Source organism: Struthio camelus, chromosome 3 (genome assembly GCF_040807025.1).
Source record: "Struthio camelus isolate bStrCam1 chromosome 3, bStrCam1.hap1, whole genome shotgun sequence".
NCBI classification, from domain to species: Eukaryota; Metazoa; Chordata; class Aves; order Struthioniformes; family Struthionidae; genus Struthio; species Struthio camelus.
The window spans coordinates 69,974,078-69,990,772 of NC_090944.1; the positions used below are offsets into that span (position 1 = coordinate 69,974,078).

Below are 16,695 nucleotides of genomic sequence, written 5' to 3' on the forward strand. Positions count from 1 at the left end.
CTCCCCCTCTTCTGGTCAATTCTTATTTTAGTTCTAATTTTCTGTGATTTATATTCCTCTTTCAAGTTTAATGTATTCTACTTCACTCATCTCCCTCCTCTCTCCCTCCTCCTCCTCTTTACAGATGTTTTTGCAGAAAAACTATTGGCTTTGTCCCTTTTACCAATCATTTCTTTTACAATCATAGTTGTACAGGTATGTGTCACTGTCATCAGTACTGTTTGCAGACATACCGATAATGCTTGCCTTATTAAGGATTAATTTCTCAGCCAGGTTTAATTTTGTGCAGGCCTGCTTTATATTAAATTTCATTTGTACATTTCAGGATAGGATAACCCTCTAGCTAGGCAATGAACACAAGTTAGAACTTAGGTTAGAACATAAGAAATTCGAGTATAACACCTTACTCTAGACTTTCTGATTGACAACAATCAACTCAGTCTTTGGGTGTGCAGTTCTACCGCAAAATAAGGGTTATGGCACTAACATGCCTCACAGGAACATCAAGAGGCTAAGGTTAGGATTTCAGGTCTCTCAAATATTACTGCCGTAGGGGACAACAGAATCACAGAGGAGGAGAGCAGAATCGGAGAACTGTAGCCTCTGTTATATTTGGCCTCAAACATTTTGAGGCCTCATCTTTGCCCTTCCCAGTGAATACAGAGCCTTGTACAAATAGAGTACTTAATTTCACTATCTGAACAGGCTTCCAATTTTCCCTGCAAGGTTTGCTTCTCAGCCCTGAAAACATAATCACAACCAAATTAATGATACTCACAATATATGCCACACTCAGGACTTCTTACCAACCTCATCTCCCCTTTACTCACCACTTGAAAAATCTTGCCTACACCTACTACCCGAATGGTTAAATCCAAAACATACATACATGCATGTTTGTAGAAAGAGTAAGAGCTATGTTATTTCTAAATTACTACTCCTTAAGAGCATGTTTCTCTTCATCTTTTTTTCCCCCGCTGATTTTTATACTTTCTCTTGTACAAAGCTTTTCTAGTGTCCTCCCCGACAGTTATTAATAACCATATCTACATCAGTAACTTGGTTCAAAATAGCAGTGAAAAGTGAATCCCCCGACTGCCTCCAGCATTAGTTTGCTTCTCAGCACAGTTCTGACACACAGGAACTAGACCACATTCAGAGGAAAACAACTCTGGAGCTCCACTTCTGAAGGGCACCAACACTCCATGGGGAAGCGCAGCTCAGAACCAATGGACTATACCCACAAGATCCACAGGAACACACACCATTTCTCCTTTGGAAAACTTCAAATTAAGTGAGTAGTAGAGACATTTGGCCCACAACCCTATGTTGTTTCAGATTAACTCAAAACCTGAAATAAACCACATGTAATCGTTTTCAGGTACTCGCATCTCAAACCACTTCAAATTAGTGACCAGCATCCATAGCATCAAATTACTTGCCAGTATAGATACAGCCATACTTTTCATAAGGCACAGCAAAACCAAATTGCCTTGACAGTTACTAGTTTCACAGTTAAAACTGCCAAAACCGTTCCATCTTCTCTCCGTAGCAGCTCGTAAAGGCTCAGATTGAAAAGCCATAGCAGGTAAACGTGCAGACAACCCTACTCAAACATAACCTTATTTTGTCTTCGGAAATTTTTTCCAGAAAGTTTCTGTTCGCAGCTATTGAAATTACAAGCTTAAATAAAAAAGGAAACCTTTCTACTACTTATCCAGGTGCGTGGTTTTTCCAAGTCTTCCATATAAAACTTTTTGAAAAACAAACTGGATTACACTTTACAGCATTTGTTCTAGCTTTGACTTTCATTTAATTATAGTGAGCATTTGCATTTTTATACATGGTCCTTATGGCTGTGTATGTGGTAGGCCACTACCTTCTGTAATGCATTAGCCAGTTTTCAAACGCTGGTTATAGTTCTCCACTAAGAACATCTTCTTTTCCTAAACACTTTATCATCTTCTGCTCTTGCAAGATTTCTTCAGCCAGAATCTGTAAACTGTGTCTGAGAACAAACTACTTCTTACATGAACGGATCAATCATATATGAAAGAAAATAAAAATACTCCAGAGGAACCTACAAGTACTTACATATTTTACGAGGTATAAACACGTTCCTCAAACAGCAACTCGGTCCATTTACGAACTATACTATACATCTATTACTAAATATTTACACAGAGGATTCAATCACTTGTACTTTATCTACAGATTGCTAAAGGCAAATCCTCTTAATTATAGCTTAGAAATTTTCAGTATGTACAATTCTAGTTTTCTTAAAGCTGTTATACTTTCTTTGCTTTTCCCTTCCCCCAAGACATGATAAATTCTGAGGCTTGGTCTTTTTTTTTTTTTTTTAAAATAGGGTTCTGAACCTCAAAAGTATAAGGAAACAGCAACTTCTCTGGGCCTAAACAGAGCTGAAGTAATCTTTTACATCTTTTACATAAGAAGGTTCTATTTTGTTTAAACGCTTAGGCGCATATTGCTTTCTCTTTCTTTCTTACTTCTTCCATATAAACACAAAGAAATGTAAATTTAATCAGATGCCTGATTACTACAGTTGGAATGCTGTAAACAAATAGTTAGGGAAGAGAAGATGTAAGAGAAGGGCATAAATGATACTGTGACAAAGACGGCAAGTCATGTCAGATGCAGAATTTCTTGGAGAAGAATTAGAAAGTAAACAAAACCAGTTCTACCTGGATTCCTCCTTGACAAGGACATTTTAATAAAGTAAGCTGGAGGGTAAAAATATTGTAACTTGAAGGCAAAAAATACCCATAAAACAAAGGCTGAGCACAGGCAAGCAAGAAACTGAAGCGCTATCAGGAAAGTTAGCAAAACATCACCGACTTGCATCTGGGAGCCTGGAAAATAAGCTCTTAAGCAAGAAGCTGTTCATCCCATATGCAAGTACACCAGCTTGTTTTTCTGTTCTGTTTAATCTGGCAATAAAATCAACATATAGCATGACTGGAATGGTTTGGAATTTTACTTATTACTGCCCACACACCTGCAATTGTCAGTGTAACAAGAGGACAGATAAAACATGAGTTATTCCTGAAGTACTTAAAAGAGCAGGAAAAAGCATGGACTTAAGTTGTTTTGACCCTCAGTCCACCTTTCGCATCTTATAAAGAATAGAACTATCCTGCCCATTGATCACTGGCACTTTATTGAAGAAACTCATCAACTTCAAGGCTTTCACAACAGATTTACAGCTCCTTCTACCACTTTCTAATATTACACTTTCTTCTCCAAATCCTTCGCTTTATTTGCATAGCTGCAAGATTGATGCTATCTCAGGACAAAATCTTCAACTAAATCACTGCAAAGCATTAACTGATGTAACTTGGAAGAACATGGAAGAGGATCTGCAGTCTTTACAGCTTAAGATCTTTAAGTTTTAAACTGTAGAACGGTGATCCCAAAACTTAATTTCTCCTCCAACAAACACATGAGCAGTTGCTCTTCCTATGAAAGAAGTGTGTTAAAAAATAATTATCCATATTTTGATATCACATTTAAAAAAAAAAAAAAAACACAATGTATTTATGGCTCACCTATATTTCATGAATCAAAGCAAGAATTTGCTACGCTTTCTCTCTTTTCAAAGTAGTATTCAGGCTAATTCCTCAAAATCTATTTTGCACTACACTTTTGTTATTTTGCTACAAGCACTGCACACGCAGTGCCAAGAGAAGAGTGCTTGGTAAGAACTGATTAAAGTATGTATTATATAATCAACACCAGTACTGCAGTAGCACCTTAAAAGCAAATCAGATTTTTATTTTATTTTGAAGACAACTAAGCATTTACCAACCTCATTCACTTCTTCCTATATCCTCTAGGGACTATCTAAAATATAAACTAATTAAACCTGAGCAATTTATTTGGCATTTGCTTCAGTTCCTGGTTGCCTAATGTTCCTTAGGTTTAGATTCACAATGCACATGCTTCACATCCAAGTGCAGATTTTTTTTTTTTTAAATCACGCATTCTGTTCCATTAAACAGATTTTTTTCTAATTCTCTTAAACTTAACATCATAGAATAAGGCTAACCTATAAACTATTTAGGATTGCTTTTATGTGGCAAGTGAAAAATACATGTTTAAAGAGATGGATGGTCAAGATTCTTTCCCTGAAACACAAACTATCTAACACTTGTTTTCATTTCCATTTCCATGCTCAAGCAAACAGCAAAGAGATGTTTATAGTTAGCATCTGGATATTATCACCATGCAAAACCATCCACCAGATTATTTCAGTATTTCTAAGGTCTGCAAATGTCATTAATAATCACAAATGCTACTCTTTCAGATTCACAGCCTCATCCTGTAGCCCATAAAACTCAGACCAAAGATTTTCAGATACATGGTTTCTGTCAATTTGAAAGTAATGTACAGCCTCCCCTCTTCTGAGCGCTCATAAAGCACATCTGTGCAGTCTCTCTAAATGAGAACATAATCTTGCCCTTTCCAAACGCTGGTCACTTAACACAATTCCTTGTTCAAGAGTTGACAGAAATGCCAATAAATCACCAGAAGAAATGCACATTTGAAGTACAAACTCACAGAAACATGGATAAGTGAGCCAGAGGGAACAAACACCACCCCCAAAAAAGCTGTTTAGTGCATCTACTTGAATGTGTTTAAAACAACCTATAAACCGAGCCTGGTAGTTTAACCGCTGCTGTGTAGACGCAGGATATACAAGCCAGCGAGGAACCGGCTCGGACTGCAGGCATGGAAGTGCTTCATGCCTTCAACATGACTCAGAAAGAGCTCTTAACCTAGCCCCTAGTACTTAACCAAACCAGCACACGAGGATTTCAAAGCAACGTTTCAAGGCAAAAAAAAGGACAGAGAACAACACAGCACCTCAGAACGCACCACCTTCCCACTTATGCAAGATGTATAAAAGAATTAAATTCACTTTGTCAAAGGAAACATAAAAGCTGAACAGCTTGGCTGTCAAAAGCATGTGAACTCAGTAACTACCAACATAATTGTTTAAAAAAATAAAAAAAATAATATAAGAAATAAGTAATTTGACTGACAACTTCTCACTGCCGGGTTTCAGCCAACCTATAGAAAGTTAAGATTATTTTTCTGGTTATTACATTACACCCATCTATTTAGTCTGTGTTTACCAAGGAAATTATACTCCTTTTCATTACTCAGTTTTGTTTCAACTGCTTCAGAAATCTAGTCGTTATGCACTAAATATTTTGCTTTCACCTGAAACTAGTTTCTCCTCATTTTACAGCTCTCCATGCTTGTGCATTAGAGATTTGTGTATGTATGTGGCAGAGGGATGAAGTTTTCTTGGGGGCAGGTGTTGTTAATAATTTGTTCTTTTATTTGAAAGGCACCAAGGAAGAGGAAAGCCAATCCCACAGAGATTTACAAATGCAAGAGACTTAATATAAATAGACCTTTTGCACTAAATAAGACCACACACACAAAGTATTCATATGCTGAAGAGTTGGCAGGATTGTGGAATTAGTTTGCAATTTTTAGTATTTTCACAAGTTAGGTCAGGATGAATTACTAGTAAAAACTAACTGCAAAAAGGATTTGTTGTTTGGCTTTTTTGAATTGAATAAGTAAAGACTGAAAAGACCGTTTCATTAGATTTTTGTTTTGGCAAGAGGAAAGCCTCTTTCACTGGAAATTTTCTAGCCTGGAAAACTGAAAAAATGAATGCAACAGACACTGTCAAGTGAACAAAGGCAGATACAGCTAAGTAGCTAAGAGGAAGAGGAGCGTGTAATAATTCTGCTGAAGAGTCTGATGATATTTATATCCGTTAACCATTCTGGAGTAAGGAATCATACATACCTTGCCTCCTTTCAGTTATGGTATGAAAGCCACTAACATTGCCATAGAACTCTTCCAGCCAAAACAGGAAAAGTCAAGTTTCTCTTTTTTTAAAGGAGGGGGGTGAATGAGAGAGGAGCGGCTGGAACATGACAATCCACTTTTGGAGGGAGTGGGCAGAGGTTCTAGGACGGTTCCTTTTTTGTATCACCAACATTACTTCCTCTGTAAAAGATACGATGAAAACCACTGCAAAAGATATGACGCCAATGTTTTAATCTGTTTACTCATCACCTACCTGAAATATATACAATATTCAGATGTCAAGGTACTAATTTGAGAGATATCTGAAGAAATCTCTTCTCTACAAATAAAAAACTGTGTCTGCAAACGAGTCAGAAGTTGAACAAGATATAAAACTGCCTTCAGTACTTTGGATTAGTAGGTTTTAAAAAGTTTTCCTTTGAAAGCATTTTAAGTACCGTGATGGCAGTAGGTACTTATCTCTGCTTTATGAACTCGTGAACTCTGCCAAATTTCTTCAATGTTCTCATATTTGATAAGCGCTGTCACATTTACAAAGAACAGGCAAAGAGGATAATTCTAAAAGAACCTAGACAACACACTCCCCATTTTGATCTTACTCCCGTCTGATACCATAAAGAGATGATATAGACGGAAGAATGCTCTGATTTGATATTTTATCATTTTGTTATAATAAACAGCTACAGATTAGGTTTCAGCTAGGTTTTATAATTTTCATTTTTCACTATAGCTGACAAAAACAGCCTAACATTTCTGAGTTTCAAGATATTTTTGCTTATTGCTCAAAAACTTAAACAATTTTTAAAAAGCAACAGGTATCCTAAGGCATGCTACAAAATTCACAAATAAGCATATGAGTTATGTTTGGAAATAATAAAAAAACAACAGTACTTATAAATAATTAAAGGAGTCAGTTATCCACTCTGAATCATTTGTTATAAGCTGCTTTGAGTTCATTTGAACTACCATCATATTTGTCTTTCATAACTTTTCCTCTTCTGGTTAATACTCATCAGTCAGTTCTATTGTTACAGAATAAGTGTATATACTCAAAACAAAGCATACAACTCAACCTCAATATAAATATAGTAAACAGTGTTTAATAATTACAATGAACATACCATAATTTAATTGCAGCATAATTGGGTTTTAAAGTATAGAATGGTGTCTCATAAATCAGTAAAATTAAGTTCATGACATGGCAGTTGAAAAACGGCTTCTTTTGCTATTCAATTAATCTTTATAATCACATTTTTTCAGCAAATTGTAGCAGAAGCGAATGACATGCTGGCAAATTGAAGGATCAAACCTTTCACACATTGGCTGACAAAAATAAATTCATATTCTCTGTAGTACTGAGCACAAAACTTAATCTTTTCACAGCATTGATCCTCAATAAATTAAATCACTCAAATCTTACTGAGGCATATGCTCGGTAAGCATCAACCAACTCTATATACATATGATCTTAAAGAGAACAAATGTCTGACAAGTCTATGCACGTTATCTTCTCACTTAAAAGAAGTTTTTATGCATTAAAGCTAATTCCTGTTTCTGGATAATATATGTATATATATTTTTTAATTTCTGGACAACTAGACCAAAGCATCTCTTTCAGTCCTCATCTGCACTTAAAAAGGGTGTGTGAGGACTGCTGGAAAAAAATAACCATATATTTAACAAATACAATCATGCCAGCAAAAATCCTCAGGCAGACCAGTTTTATACCTACAGAAGAGTAAGTTTACCGTTACGGCTCTTTGTCCTTGAGAAAGTGGATCACCAATATTGGTGCAAGGTTGCCTCACTGCTGTCATTTTTGGGGGCGGGCCTTCCTTTTGATAGTGCCCAACACTATACTCCTGCATATGGAGACCCAGACGTTTGTTAAGCAGGGACTACTGTATCATTCGTACGTCATGTTATTACCATATAGGAGCTCTTACTTTAGAATATAGTTAAATATTATGGGTTTTTCAGCAAACAGACTGACTCAAATTCCTGACTATCTTCTCAGCCAGGATACATTACCTCTGCTAAGCTTCAGTTCACTAGCCTCAATTCTACAGCCACTTTATATATGAATAATAGAAATTATCCTGATTAATAACTTTAAAAAACCTTTGATCTGCGGTCCTTCACATAAAACATATCATAGCATTGCGCCATTAGTTCACTGTTTTCATATTAGGCAGTATACTAGATTCTGTTCAATATTTTTAAACTGTTCAAAATAAGACACTAGTGACTCAGACAAAGATTTGGCTTTGACAGCAACAACAGAAAATAGATTTGATCAGATCAACAAATAAATGGTTCTTAAATGAAATCCATGTAGAGATTCATTAATAAAAATTCCAATTTTTATGGAAATTAAACTTCAGGAATGAAAAGCAAACCTAAAAACCATTTCTGCTGTTTCAAATGCACAGATCAACACTTAGCTTTTATCCTGTGATTACCCTACCTTTGAATAACAAATGCAACTAATTTACAAAGAAACATATCCAATACTAAATCAACTAAAAGGAGCTCCTTAAATATGTTAACCACAACCTTATTTCCACAATTGTAATGGCTATTGAGCAGCTCAGTACTCAGAAGGAAAAAAAATTGATTAAAAATAGTTTCATATGCAACCAACGCTGACACTTCAAATTTGAGGTTATGCGTGCATATATTTATAAAAAAGACCTACAACAAATAGCTATTATTACATCAGGTTTTTTTTTAAATAGCATTGAGCTGAAACAAATATTAGTAACTTACTGTTCAGGAAAAGATTTCAGTACGATTTTGTTAACTAATAATACTTACAAAACTTCTAAAAACATGCAAATATGACTCCCAACTATATAGTTTCCCAGTCTGCATAGATTATAAGTGACTTTAAACTATATGGTAAGCATAGACTGTAGATGACTATGTAGTTAGCACAGTTTTAAACCATGTAGTTGAAAGTTACCTGGAGTCTATGCTTAATTAGGAAGCAGCACAAGGTAATGGATTTTCTAATTTACAAAATTAGGTGCAGCAAGGCCTTGGTGAAGCTCTACAAAACATTCAGGAGATGCTGCAAAAAATTCACATTCATGTCATCTCCCACTCTTCTACTGGCTTACCCGTCCTTTAGAAACCATAGGTATTTTTCTCTTCTACTCACATCCACGCGTCTAACGGACAATCACATTTAAACACGACAGACCTCGAAAGCGCAAACCACGAGAGCCTGCTCTACATGCCTGGCAACTGCCCAAGCAGCCGCCACCACAACAGAAGGGTCCCCCCACCCCGACCCTCGGCCAACAGCTCGCGAGGGAGCAGAGGGCAGCTCACGCCCCTTCCCGAGGTGCGGCAGGAGGACAATGAGCAGCAGGCAGGACCACGCAGCCGGGGGCAGCGGAAGTGGTAGTGCCACATCGCTCACCGCTGCGGGCGCGAGGGAAGGGGCAAGGACAGATCTCACCGGAGAAAGGAGAGACCACAAGACTGGGCCCTTAAGCCAGTTTCAGCAGCTGTCAAGCTGCACCCCAAGCAGGCTGTCACACCGTGTAACTCTAGCCTGGTAGCCGGGTGTCATCTCCTCCAAGCACTTTGCCATTTGCCATTGCGCCTGCTCTCTGCTGCGTGCCAATAAGAAGTCACTTCTTGCTCATACATTTATATAATAAACTGCCTCGTCATCTGTTATAATGAAAGAACATATGTAAAGTCAGTTTACCTAAAGTATTAAGGCTTCTTTCCCTGAAATACCTCTGTGTCATCGGTTTGTATGCAGCCAGCCAGAAGGCAGCCCTAAGTGCTTTCACCTAGCCTAAACCCTGTGGCTTCAGAGGTGGCGCCAGCCCTTGCTTCCCATCTGTGATGCTTCTCCAAGCCCTCGTTGCCTTTGCCTCAGCAAAGGGGCATCATGCAGCAAGTCAAGAGGGGCATCAACGCAGCTGAAAACAGCATCATTCACTTTACACCAGCTGTGCTGTGATTACAGCTGGCTGCCAAACAGAGCGGTCCCACCTTTGCCCCTCACCCTTCCACAAACCAAATTTATGTGGCCACGTGTCTGCAAACCAGCTAAACCCACTGATCAATAGGAAACTAATCCCAAGCCCCATCTTCGCCCCAGGAAGCTTCACATAAAGCTGAAACTACGATCGAACACAGGAGAAGGTGCAAGACCCATTGTAACGAGGGAAACGCCCCTCTTTGCAGCAGCAGCGACGTCAGTTGGCTTCAGGGGATCATGAGATTATACCTGAAGTTCCAAATCTGAGTGCATGCTTCCGGGCGCAGTATTGCAAAGGCACCTTCCCATGGAAATAATAAACTATGACAGAAGAGATCCTATTAGCACATGAAAACATGAGGTGCCTCCTGAATGACTCAGCTATCAGGAGCAAAGTAATAGTTTTGGAAGTCTCCTATTACATACTCTGTGGGATCTATATTGAAAAGGAAAAGGAGGAATTTCCCATTTCCCAATAGGTGCCATTGTAAAAGAAAGCTAAAGCTTAGTGATGCACTCAATTCCTGAGAGTTAGGATGACCTGAAGATCTTCCAGCTAGAGAGGACACACAAAGACTCATGAAGCCTCCTGGGCAAGAAACAGCACTGTTCCAGATCTCTGAATTTTACTCGAAATATTGTCAACCCTTTACATTTAAGGGGACAAACTCTTTTAAATCACTTGTATCAAGAGCTTTTCAGAAAGAGGAAACAAACCACAGTGGTAAGCATTACATAGATTAACTCTGCCAAACATCCAACACAAGGTTACATGTCCTTCAAGAGCCTTGTTTAGAAGTTATGTCCCCCAAAAACACTGGCTAAAGACTCTTTCCCTTTAAGGACTTCCTGCTACCCACTGACATTGCCACCTCGGAGGCCATCGTTTAACCCCAAGATCTCAACTCTTCAGCAGTGGAATAGATAGTTCCATAAAAATGTCAGCTCACAACTAGGAATAGTTCGACGTGATCAAAAAAAAAAAGCAAAGTAAATGCCAGGAATGTTCACAATACGAATGGGGAACAGAAGAGAAATCATCATTATGCACTATATAAACTCATCAGGCAGCTGTTGGATACCCCACGCAATATAGTAAAACTGGAAAAGAAAGACAAGGTCAATAAAACCCGAAAAAAAGATATGGAATGGTACATTTATAACAAATGGCTGTAACTGGACTTTTCAGACTAGAAAAGGAATAGTTGAGAGAGGGTGAAAGGGAAGAGTAAAAAATCCTGAGTGGCATGAAGATGCTAAATTCGGAACAATTACTAACTATGCCTTTCAGTATAAGAGCTAGGAGACATTAATTAAACTAGCAAATTGAAAAAACAAAGGACCACAGCTTTTTCTACACAATACAGATTTCTTTTCACAGAATGACGTGAATGCTAAAAGCTGTACAGGCTCAAGACGTTACTAGGCACAATCATGATAAAACAAATCCACTGAGGGCATTACATACTAACATATTGCCTCTGTAGACAGAGAATATTCAAAGGAAGTCATTGTCAGTTTGCCCAAATTTAGACTCTCTGCTCAGCGTCGACACTCAGAGACTGGATACTGGGCCAGGTGCACCTCTGACCTGATCCACTGCAGGTTTCGTTTTTTTTGTTTGTCAGTTTTTAAAAAAAGGGATCTATAGCATATCTTAAGTAGAGGCAAGAAATCTACCTGGCTTAAAATGCGGTGTTCATATTGCTGGCCAACTGATTAAGCACTACCATGATTTCTCAGACAGCAGGAACTAAACAGGACTTCAGGGGTCACTGAGCTCTGCGTGCTTTCAACCCAATTTTCCTAGTTAAACTGCATTTGGAAAGTTAATATACATTTCAGAATTGTAACAGTATTATTCCTGGAAATACAGACAAATGAGTTCTGAACTAATAGTACTAAGAAAGCGAGTTTAATACAGGAAGGAAAGTAAAACATTTGGGAAGGAGCGGGTGAGAGCGAGAAACTAACTCACTTTTAATTCTACTCATCATCCACAGGATTTGTCAACATGTGTCATTAACAGCTTGGAGTGTGGAGGGAGAAGCTACTGAGAAGTGTCTTATACATACACACCTATCTGCACACTTATCTTCTCCTGTGGATCACAAATAAATTATAGCACATTCAGAAATAAAATATGACCAAAGCAACTTTTGCTGTTCTGACAGTAAAGGGTTAATTTGAGTTTAATCACTTAGTTTTTAAAATATTTTCTTTACTGCCTGAATTTCTTCTATTCTAGAGGTTTTTTTTTAAAACTTATATATGCTTATTATGATCTTGGTATGTTACTCTGTATGTCAAAATATTAACTACAAAATCCTTATAAAACAAATAATATTTTCAGTTTTATAACATCAGATTTCTGAGTTACTCTCTGCCTTTGGGAGAGAGTCTAACTCTGCCTTTATCATGGGGGCAAGAGGAGATTAATCCAAAAATATTTACTCCTGCCTGTTCATTCGTGATACCATGAGTTGTAAAAACTACTTTGCACAAGAAAGTCTGAGAAATAACTACAGTAATACAAAGGATTTAAGTTTTAAAACATACAGTCCTCCTTTTTATTCTTATGTACCCCTAAATTCTGAAATATCACACAAAGAACTTCAGGTAGGCTAGATCATTTCTAGGAATTTTATCTTCACATCCTTCATTTAATATATTAAATACACACACACACGCATAGATATCATCTGAGGCAGTGCAATGCATAATATTTCTGCAAGAGCCAGTTGACAAGGAGGTAGCGCTTTTCAAAAAAAAAAAATGGAAAAGCTTTTCAGTCTTTTCAACATTTGAAATTCAACATGTGAATTGCTAGAAATAATACTAAAAAAGTCAGATGCTTATAATGATCAAGTTCTGAAAACGAGCTGAACTTGTTCTTTATCAAACTGTAGGAATTACAGATGAAAGAACGTGCTATATAAGGAATAGCTAGACTTCGACAAAGTAGGCACTGCCAAAACATTTTGGCCTAGATTCTGACAAGCACACACCCAAGTCGAAGGGTCATGGAAAGCAGCAGTGTAAAGAAACACCACGGAGAGACCAGAAAACTTTAGACTTCGGGTTCTGGTTTGGGATTGTTTTCTTTCTTCTTTTTTTTTTTTTTGGGGGGGGGGGGGGAAGGGGTGGGGAAGGAACATGCTTGCTTTTTTAGTTTAATACCTGTAGAGAAAGACAAAATATACAAAGTTTCAACTGTTTGCCAAGGGGGTGGAGATGATACACAGTTTTTAAGATAGCAACAAATTACAAGATCCTGCTCCTTTTCTGAACTGGCTCCTCCTCCTCTTGCTGTCATGGAATAAGTTATGAGGAAGAATCGGTAACAACCAGCACATGCACACACTTGGAAGAAGGCCAACTTTTAAAGACGCTGTACTCTGTAAGTTGATTGGACCCTTAATAAACACTTCAACATTTGTATGAACAGTCTTGGATCTGACCAACATTCACAGCTCGAGAGCGGTATAAAAAAGGAAAAAGGAAATAAATTCATAAAAAACATAAGGAAAGAAAATCAAATTGCAGCGTTGGAAAGAGAAGTACTTATGAAAGGTTCAGACTGAATCAACGTCTTCATTAATGAACAAGAAGAACTAACAGAGTTTTAAATTCTTATGATTCAAACAGTAAGAATACCAATACAAAGGAAACTGGAAATGAATTAGATGAATATGGAAACATACAGGTTTCTGTACTGGGGGGGGGGGGGGTAGAGAGGAAGGCAGTCAAAGGGGGATGCTTGGAAAACAGTAGTCCTGTTAAAAATAGAGGAGGTTACTATAAAGAAAATAGATGCTCCTATGTGCAGCAGCTACTGAAACATCTCATGGTAGGCTACAGAGAGGCCCTCACTGTAAAGAGCATAGAGACCTCAACTTTTGTGTCTGCTAATATCAGGCTGCTGTTATCTAATCAACAGATATTAAGAGAAGAAAAATAACACACACAGACAAGAAGCAGCTTCAAGGATTGGTTTAGAATAAGTAAAGAAAACAAAGTTCATATTGGTTACTAAATGCAGAGCATTCAAGGCTAACCATAAGTAAGCCTTCAGTAGGACACAGTCCTTCATTAACACATAGATAGAGAACAGATTTAGAAGGTGTAAGAGTCTGAGCATCATACCTTAAACCGAATATACTGACAGCATCAGCTACCAACAAACGTATTTCTCCAAAGCTTCAAGAAAGTCTGAGCAAGTCTCTGATTAATAAAGCTCTGACCAGTACAAGGGTTTTTTGTTGCTGGTTGTTTGTTTTGGGGAGGGTTTTTTCATGCTTGGCAATGGAAACTAGAGCCTTTAGCTGCTGACATGCTGTACCAAAAAAAAAAAAAAAAAAAAAGAATCTCACGTTTCCTAGATACAATTGTTCAACTCATTCACAAGCTTCACCTACTCTGGTCAGACTGATCTTGAACATTCTTTTTAACTTACTTAATACATACCCCAAGGTACAAACCTTACTTTCTGTACTTTCAATTCCAAGAAGGGCTACATTCCACATGTGGAGCATGAAATACCATGGACCACGTAAGTTATCAGAACTTCCTACCCTTTTTATGCCAGCGAACAAGCTTGTAAAAAAAAATCTACATGTAAGAGCTACCTTTGTTTGGCATTAACACTAGTCTGACAAGTTACAGTGACACAAAGTCACTCTTTGAATGAAGAGGGGTTATGCTCTGACATATTTTGTTGCATCTGCTCCTACAACATGCTAGCTGCATACATGGTACACTTCCCTTCCCCTGGTAAAAGGCTTCTAGATGCTTACGTAATCTTGCAATTCTGATATGCAGATATTAAATTATACACACTGAACTCAGCCACGTAGAAGGGATGCAATCTGTTTGGACCAGCACAATTTCTCTTGTTGCTTCAGCACATTTCTTAATTGACAATGACACTTCTCAAACTTCTCAATCAAAAATTAATTTACAGGAGGGCCAGAAAAAACGTCTCCTAACTACACATCAGCCCTTCCAAAAACAGGGCTTCCAATTCTCATGAGCACATATACTTTTATTAACGGCAGTTTTCTAGCCCAAGTTTTCAAACCAATATCCCAAAATAAAAGGATAAAAACGCACGTCCAACTGACACGCTCGGCGCAATAGCAAGTATTATTAAAAAGCCGAACGGTGGCAGGGAAGAGCCCGAAGTCTACTTGAGCTACTCCTTCATGTAGCACCTCGCACCACAGACAATAAAAATCATGCTCACGCTACGGCTTCGCACGGAGCAGACGAAGTACGAATAAACTACAGCGGCAGCAGGATTCAAGCACGCCCCAGCGGCGCCCAAGTCACCGCCGCGCCCCGGCTCCCTGCCCGGGGGCCCGGCCCGGCCCGACCCCCCGACCCGACCCGGCCCGGCCCCCCGGCGGGGCTCCTCGCTCCCACCCGGCCCCCCCGGCATCTCCGCACCGTCTCGGGGGAAGGGAGGGAAGTAGGGGCGAGAAACTGGAGGCTTTCAAACAAAACAGACGCCGGCCCCATATGCTGCCTCCCTTTTGGTGGAGCATTTCGGGAGGCTGGCAGCAGCCTGACCCCCACCCGCCTGCCCGGTGCCCCCCGGCGCCCGCAATTCGCGACGGCGGGGAGTTAACGCGCCGGCGCCCCCTTGGCCGGGGGCGAGCGCGGGGCGGAAAGTTACACAGGGGGGAAGGAGGCGGCAGGAGCATCGGCGCTGCCGGGCAGGGGGGCCGGGGAAGGAGGAGGAGGAGGAGGAGGGAGGACGAAGAGTTTGCGAGCCGCCTGCCGCCCCTACAAGCCCCGGGGCGGCGGAGCGGCAGCCCGCGGCACCCCGGCGGGGCAGCCCGGCGCCCCCGCAGAGCCCCAGCGGGGCAGCCGGCAGCGCGTCCCGGCTCCGGCCCCGCGCAGCGCCGCCGCCGCCGCCCCGCCCGGCCCCGTCCGCACCTGGGAGCCGCCGCCGCCCGCCCCGGCGCCGAGCGACAACTCACCTGCGGAGAGCTGGGCCCGGGCCGCCCCGAGCAGCGCGGGCGAGCAGCCGGCCAGCAGGGCGAGCGCCGCCAGCAGCGGCAGCGAGGCCGCGGCGCCGGCCCCCGCGCCCATGCCGACTTGCGGAGAAGTTTCGGAAAGAGGCCGGGGCTGCCCCGATCCGCGGCGGCAGCGGCGGCGGGCGGAGCTCACCTCGCTCGCCCGCCCCTCCCGCCCCGGCCCCTCGCCAGGAAACCCCCCGGCGCCGAGGGGTCGTTACCGCCGCCACCGCCGGCCCCGGGGGCTGCGCGCCCGCGCCCGCGCCCGCGCCCCGCTCGGGCAGCCGTCCCCGGCGCGACGGGCGCAGCAGCCGCGGCAGCGCCAGCTCCCGCGTACTCCGGAGTTACTTTGCTGCCGGGCGAGAGGGGAGGGAGGAGCCGAGCGCGCACGTCCAGCCCTCCCGCTCCCCGGCACCTCGCAGGGGGAATGTGGGACTCCGGCCCGCAGCCCTGGCGCAGGCGGAGCGGCGCCCGGCAGCGCCTCCTGCTGCAGGCGCGGGAGCCGGCACCGCTCGGCTCGGCTCGGCACAGCCTGGCACGGCTCGGCTCGGCACAGCCTGGCACGGCTCGGCTCGGGCGTGGCTGCCGCCGGCCCCGCAGGGGTGCGGGCTCCCCCGCACGCAGCCTCCCGGCCCCGGCGCGCGGCGCCGCCGCCGGGGGAGGGAGGGGAGAAGCCCCGGGTGCGCTGGCGGGGTGGGAAGGGCACGGCCGGGAAGGTCGGGGCAGGGAGCCGGCGGGTCGGGGTCGTCCTGGGCACTGTTTGCAAGGGGAAAGTCCAGCCGCCCCGGGTTTGTTTTG

At 41.6% G+C, this 16,695-nt stretch overlaps 1 protein-coding gene across 16 annotated transcripts in view; it reads right to left on the reverse strand.

Annotated features, from left to right (window-relative positions):
* PTPRK (protein tyrosine phosphatase receptor type K) overlaps positions 1-16,438 on the reverse strand; it is a 412,420-nt gene extending 395,982 nt beyond the window's left edge. For 15 of the 16 annotated variants that reach the window (XM_068938243.1, XM_068938238.1, XM_068938229.1 and 12 more), the window contains exon 1: positions 15,862-16,063. In XM_068938243.1, the coding sequence (XP_068794344.1) occupies positions 15,862-15,973 (112 nt within the window). In that variant the 5' untranslated portion in view covers positions 15,974-16,063. Of the gene's footprint in view, positions 1-15,861; positions 16,064-16,312 lie in introns of those variants that run through there. The other variant, XM_068938244.1, reaches the window with a different exon arrangement.
* Between the last annotated feature and the right edge of the window lie 257 nt (positions 16,439-16,695).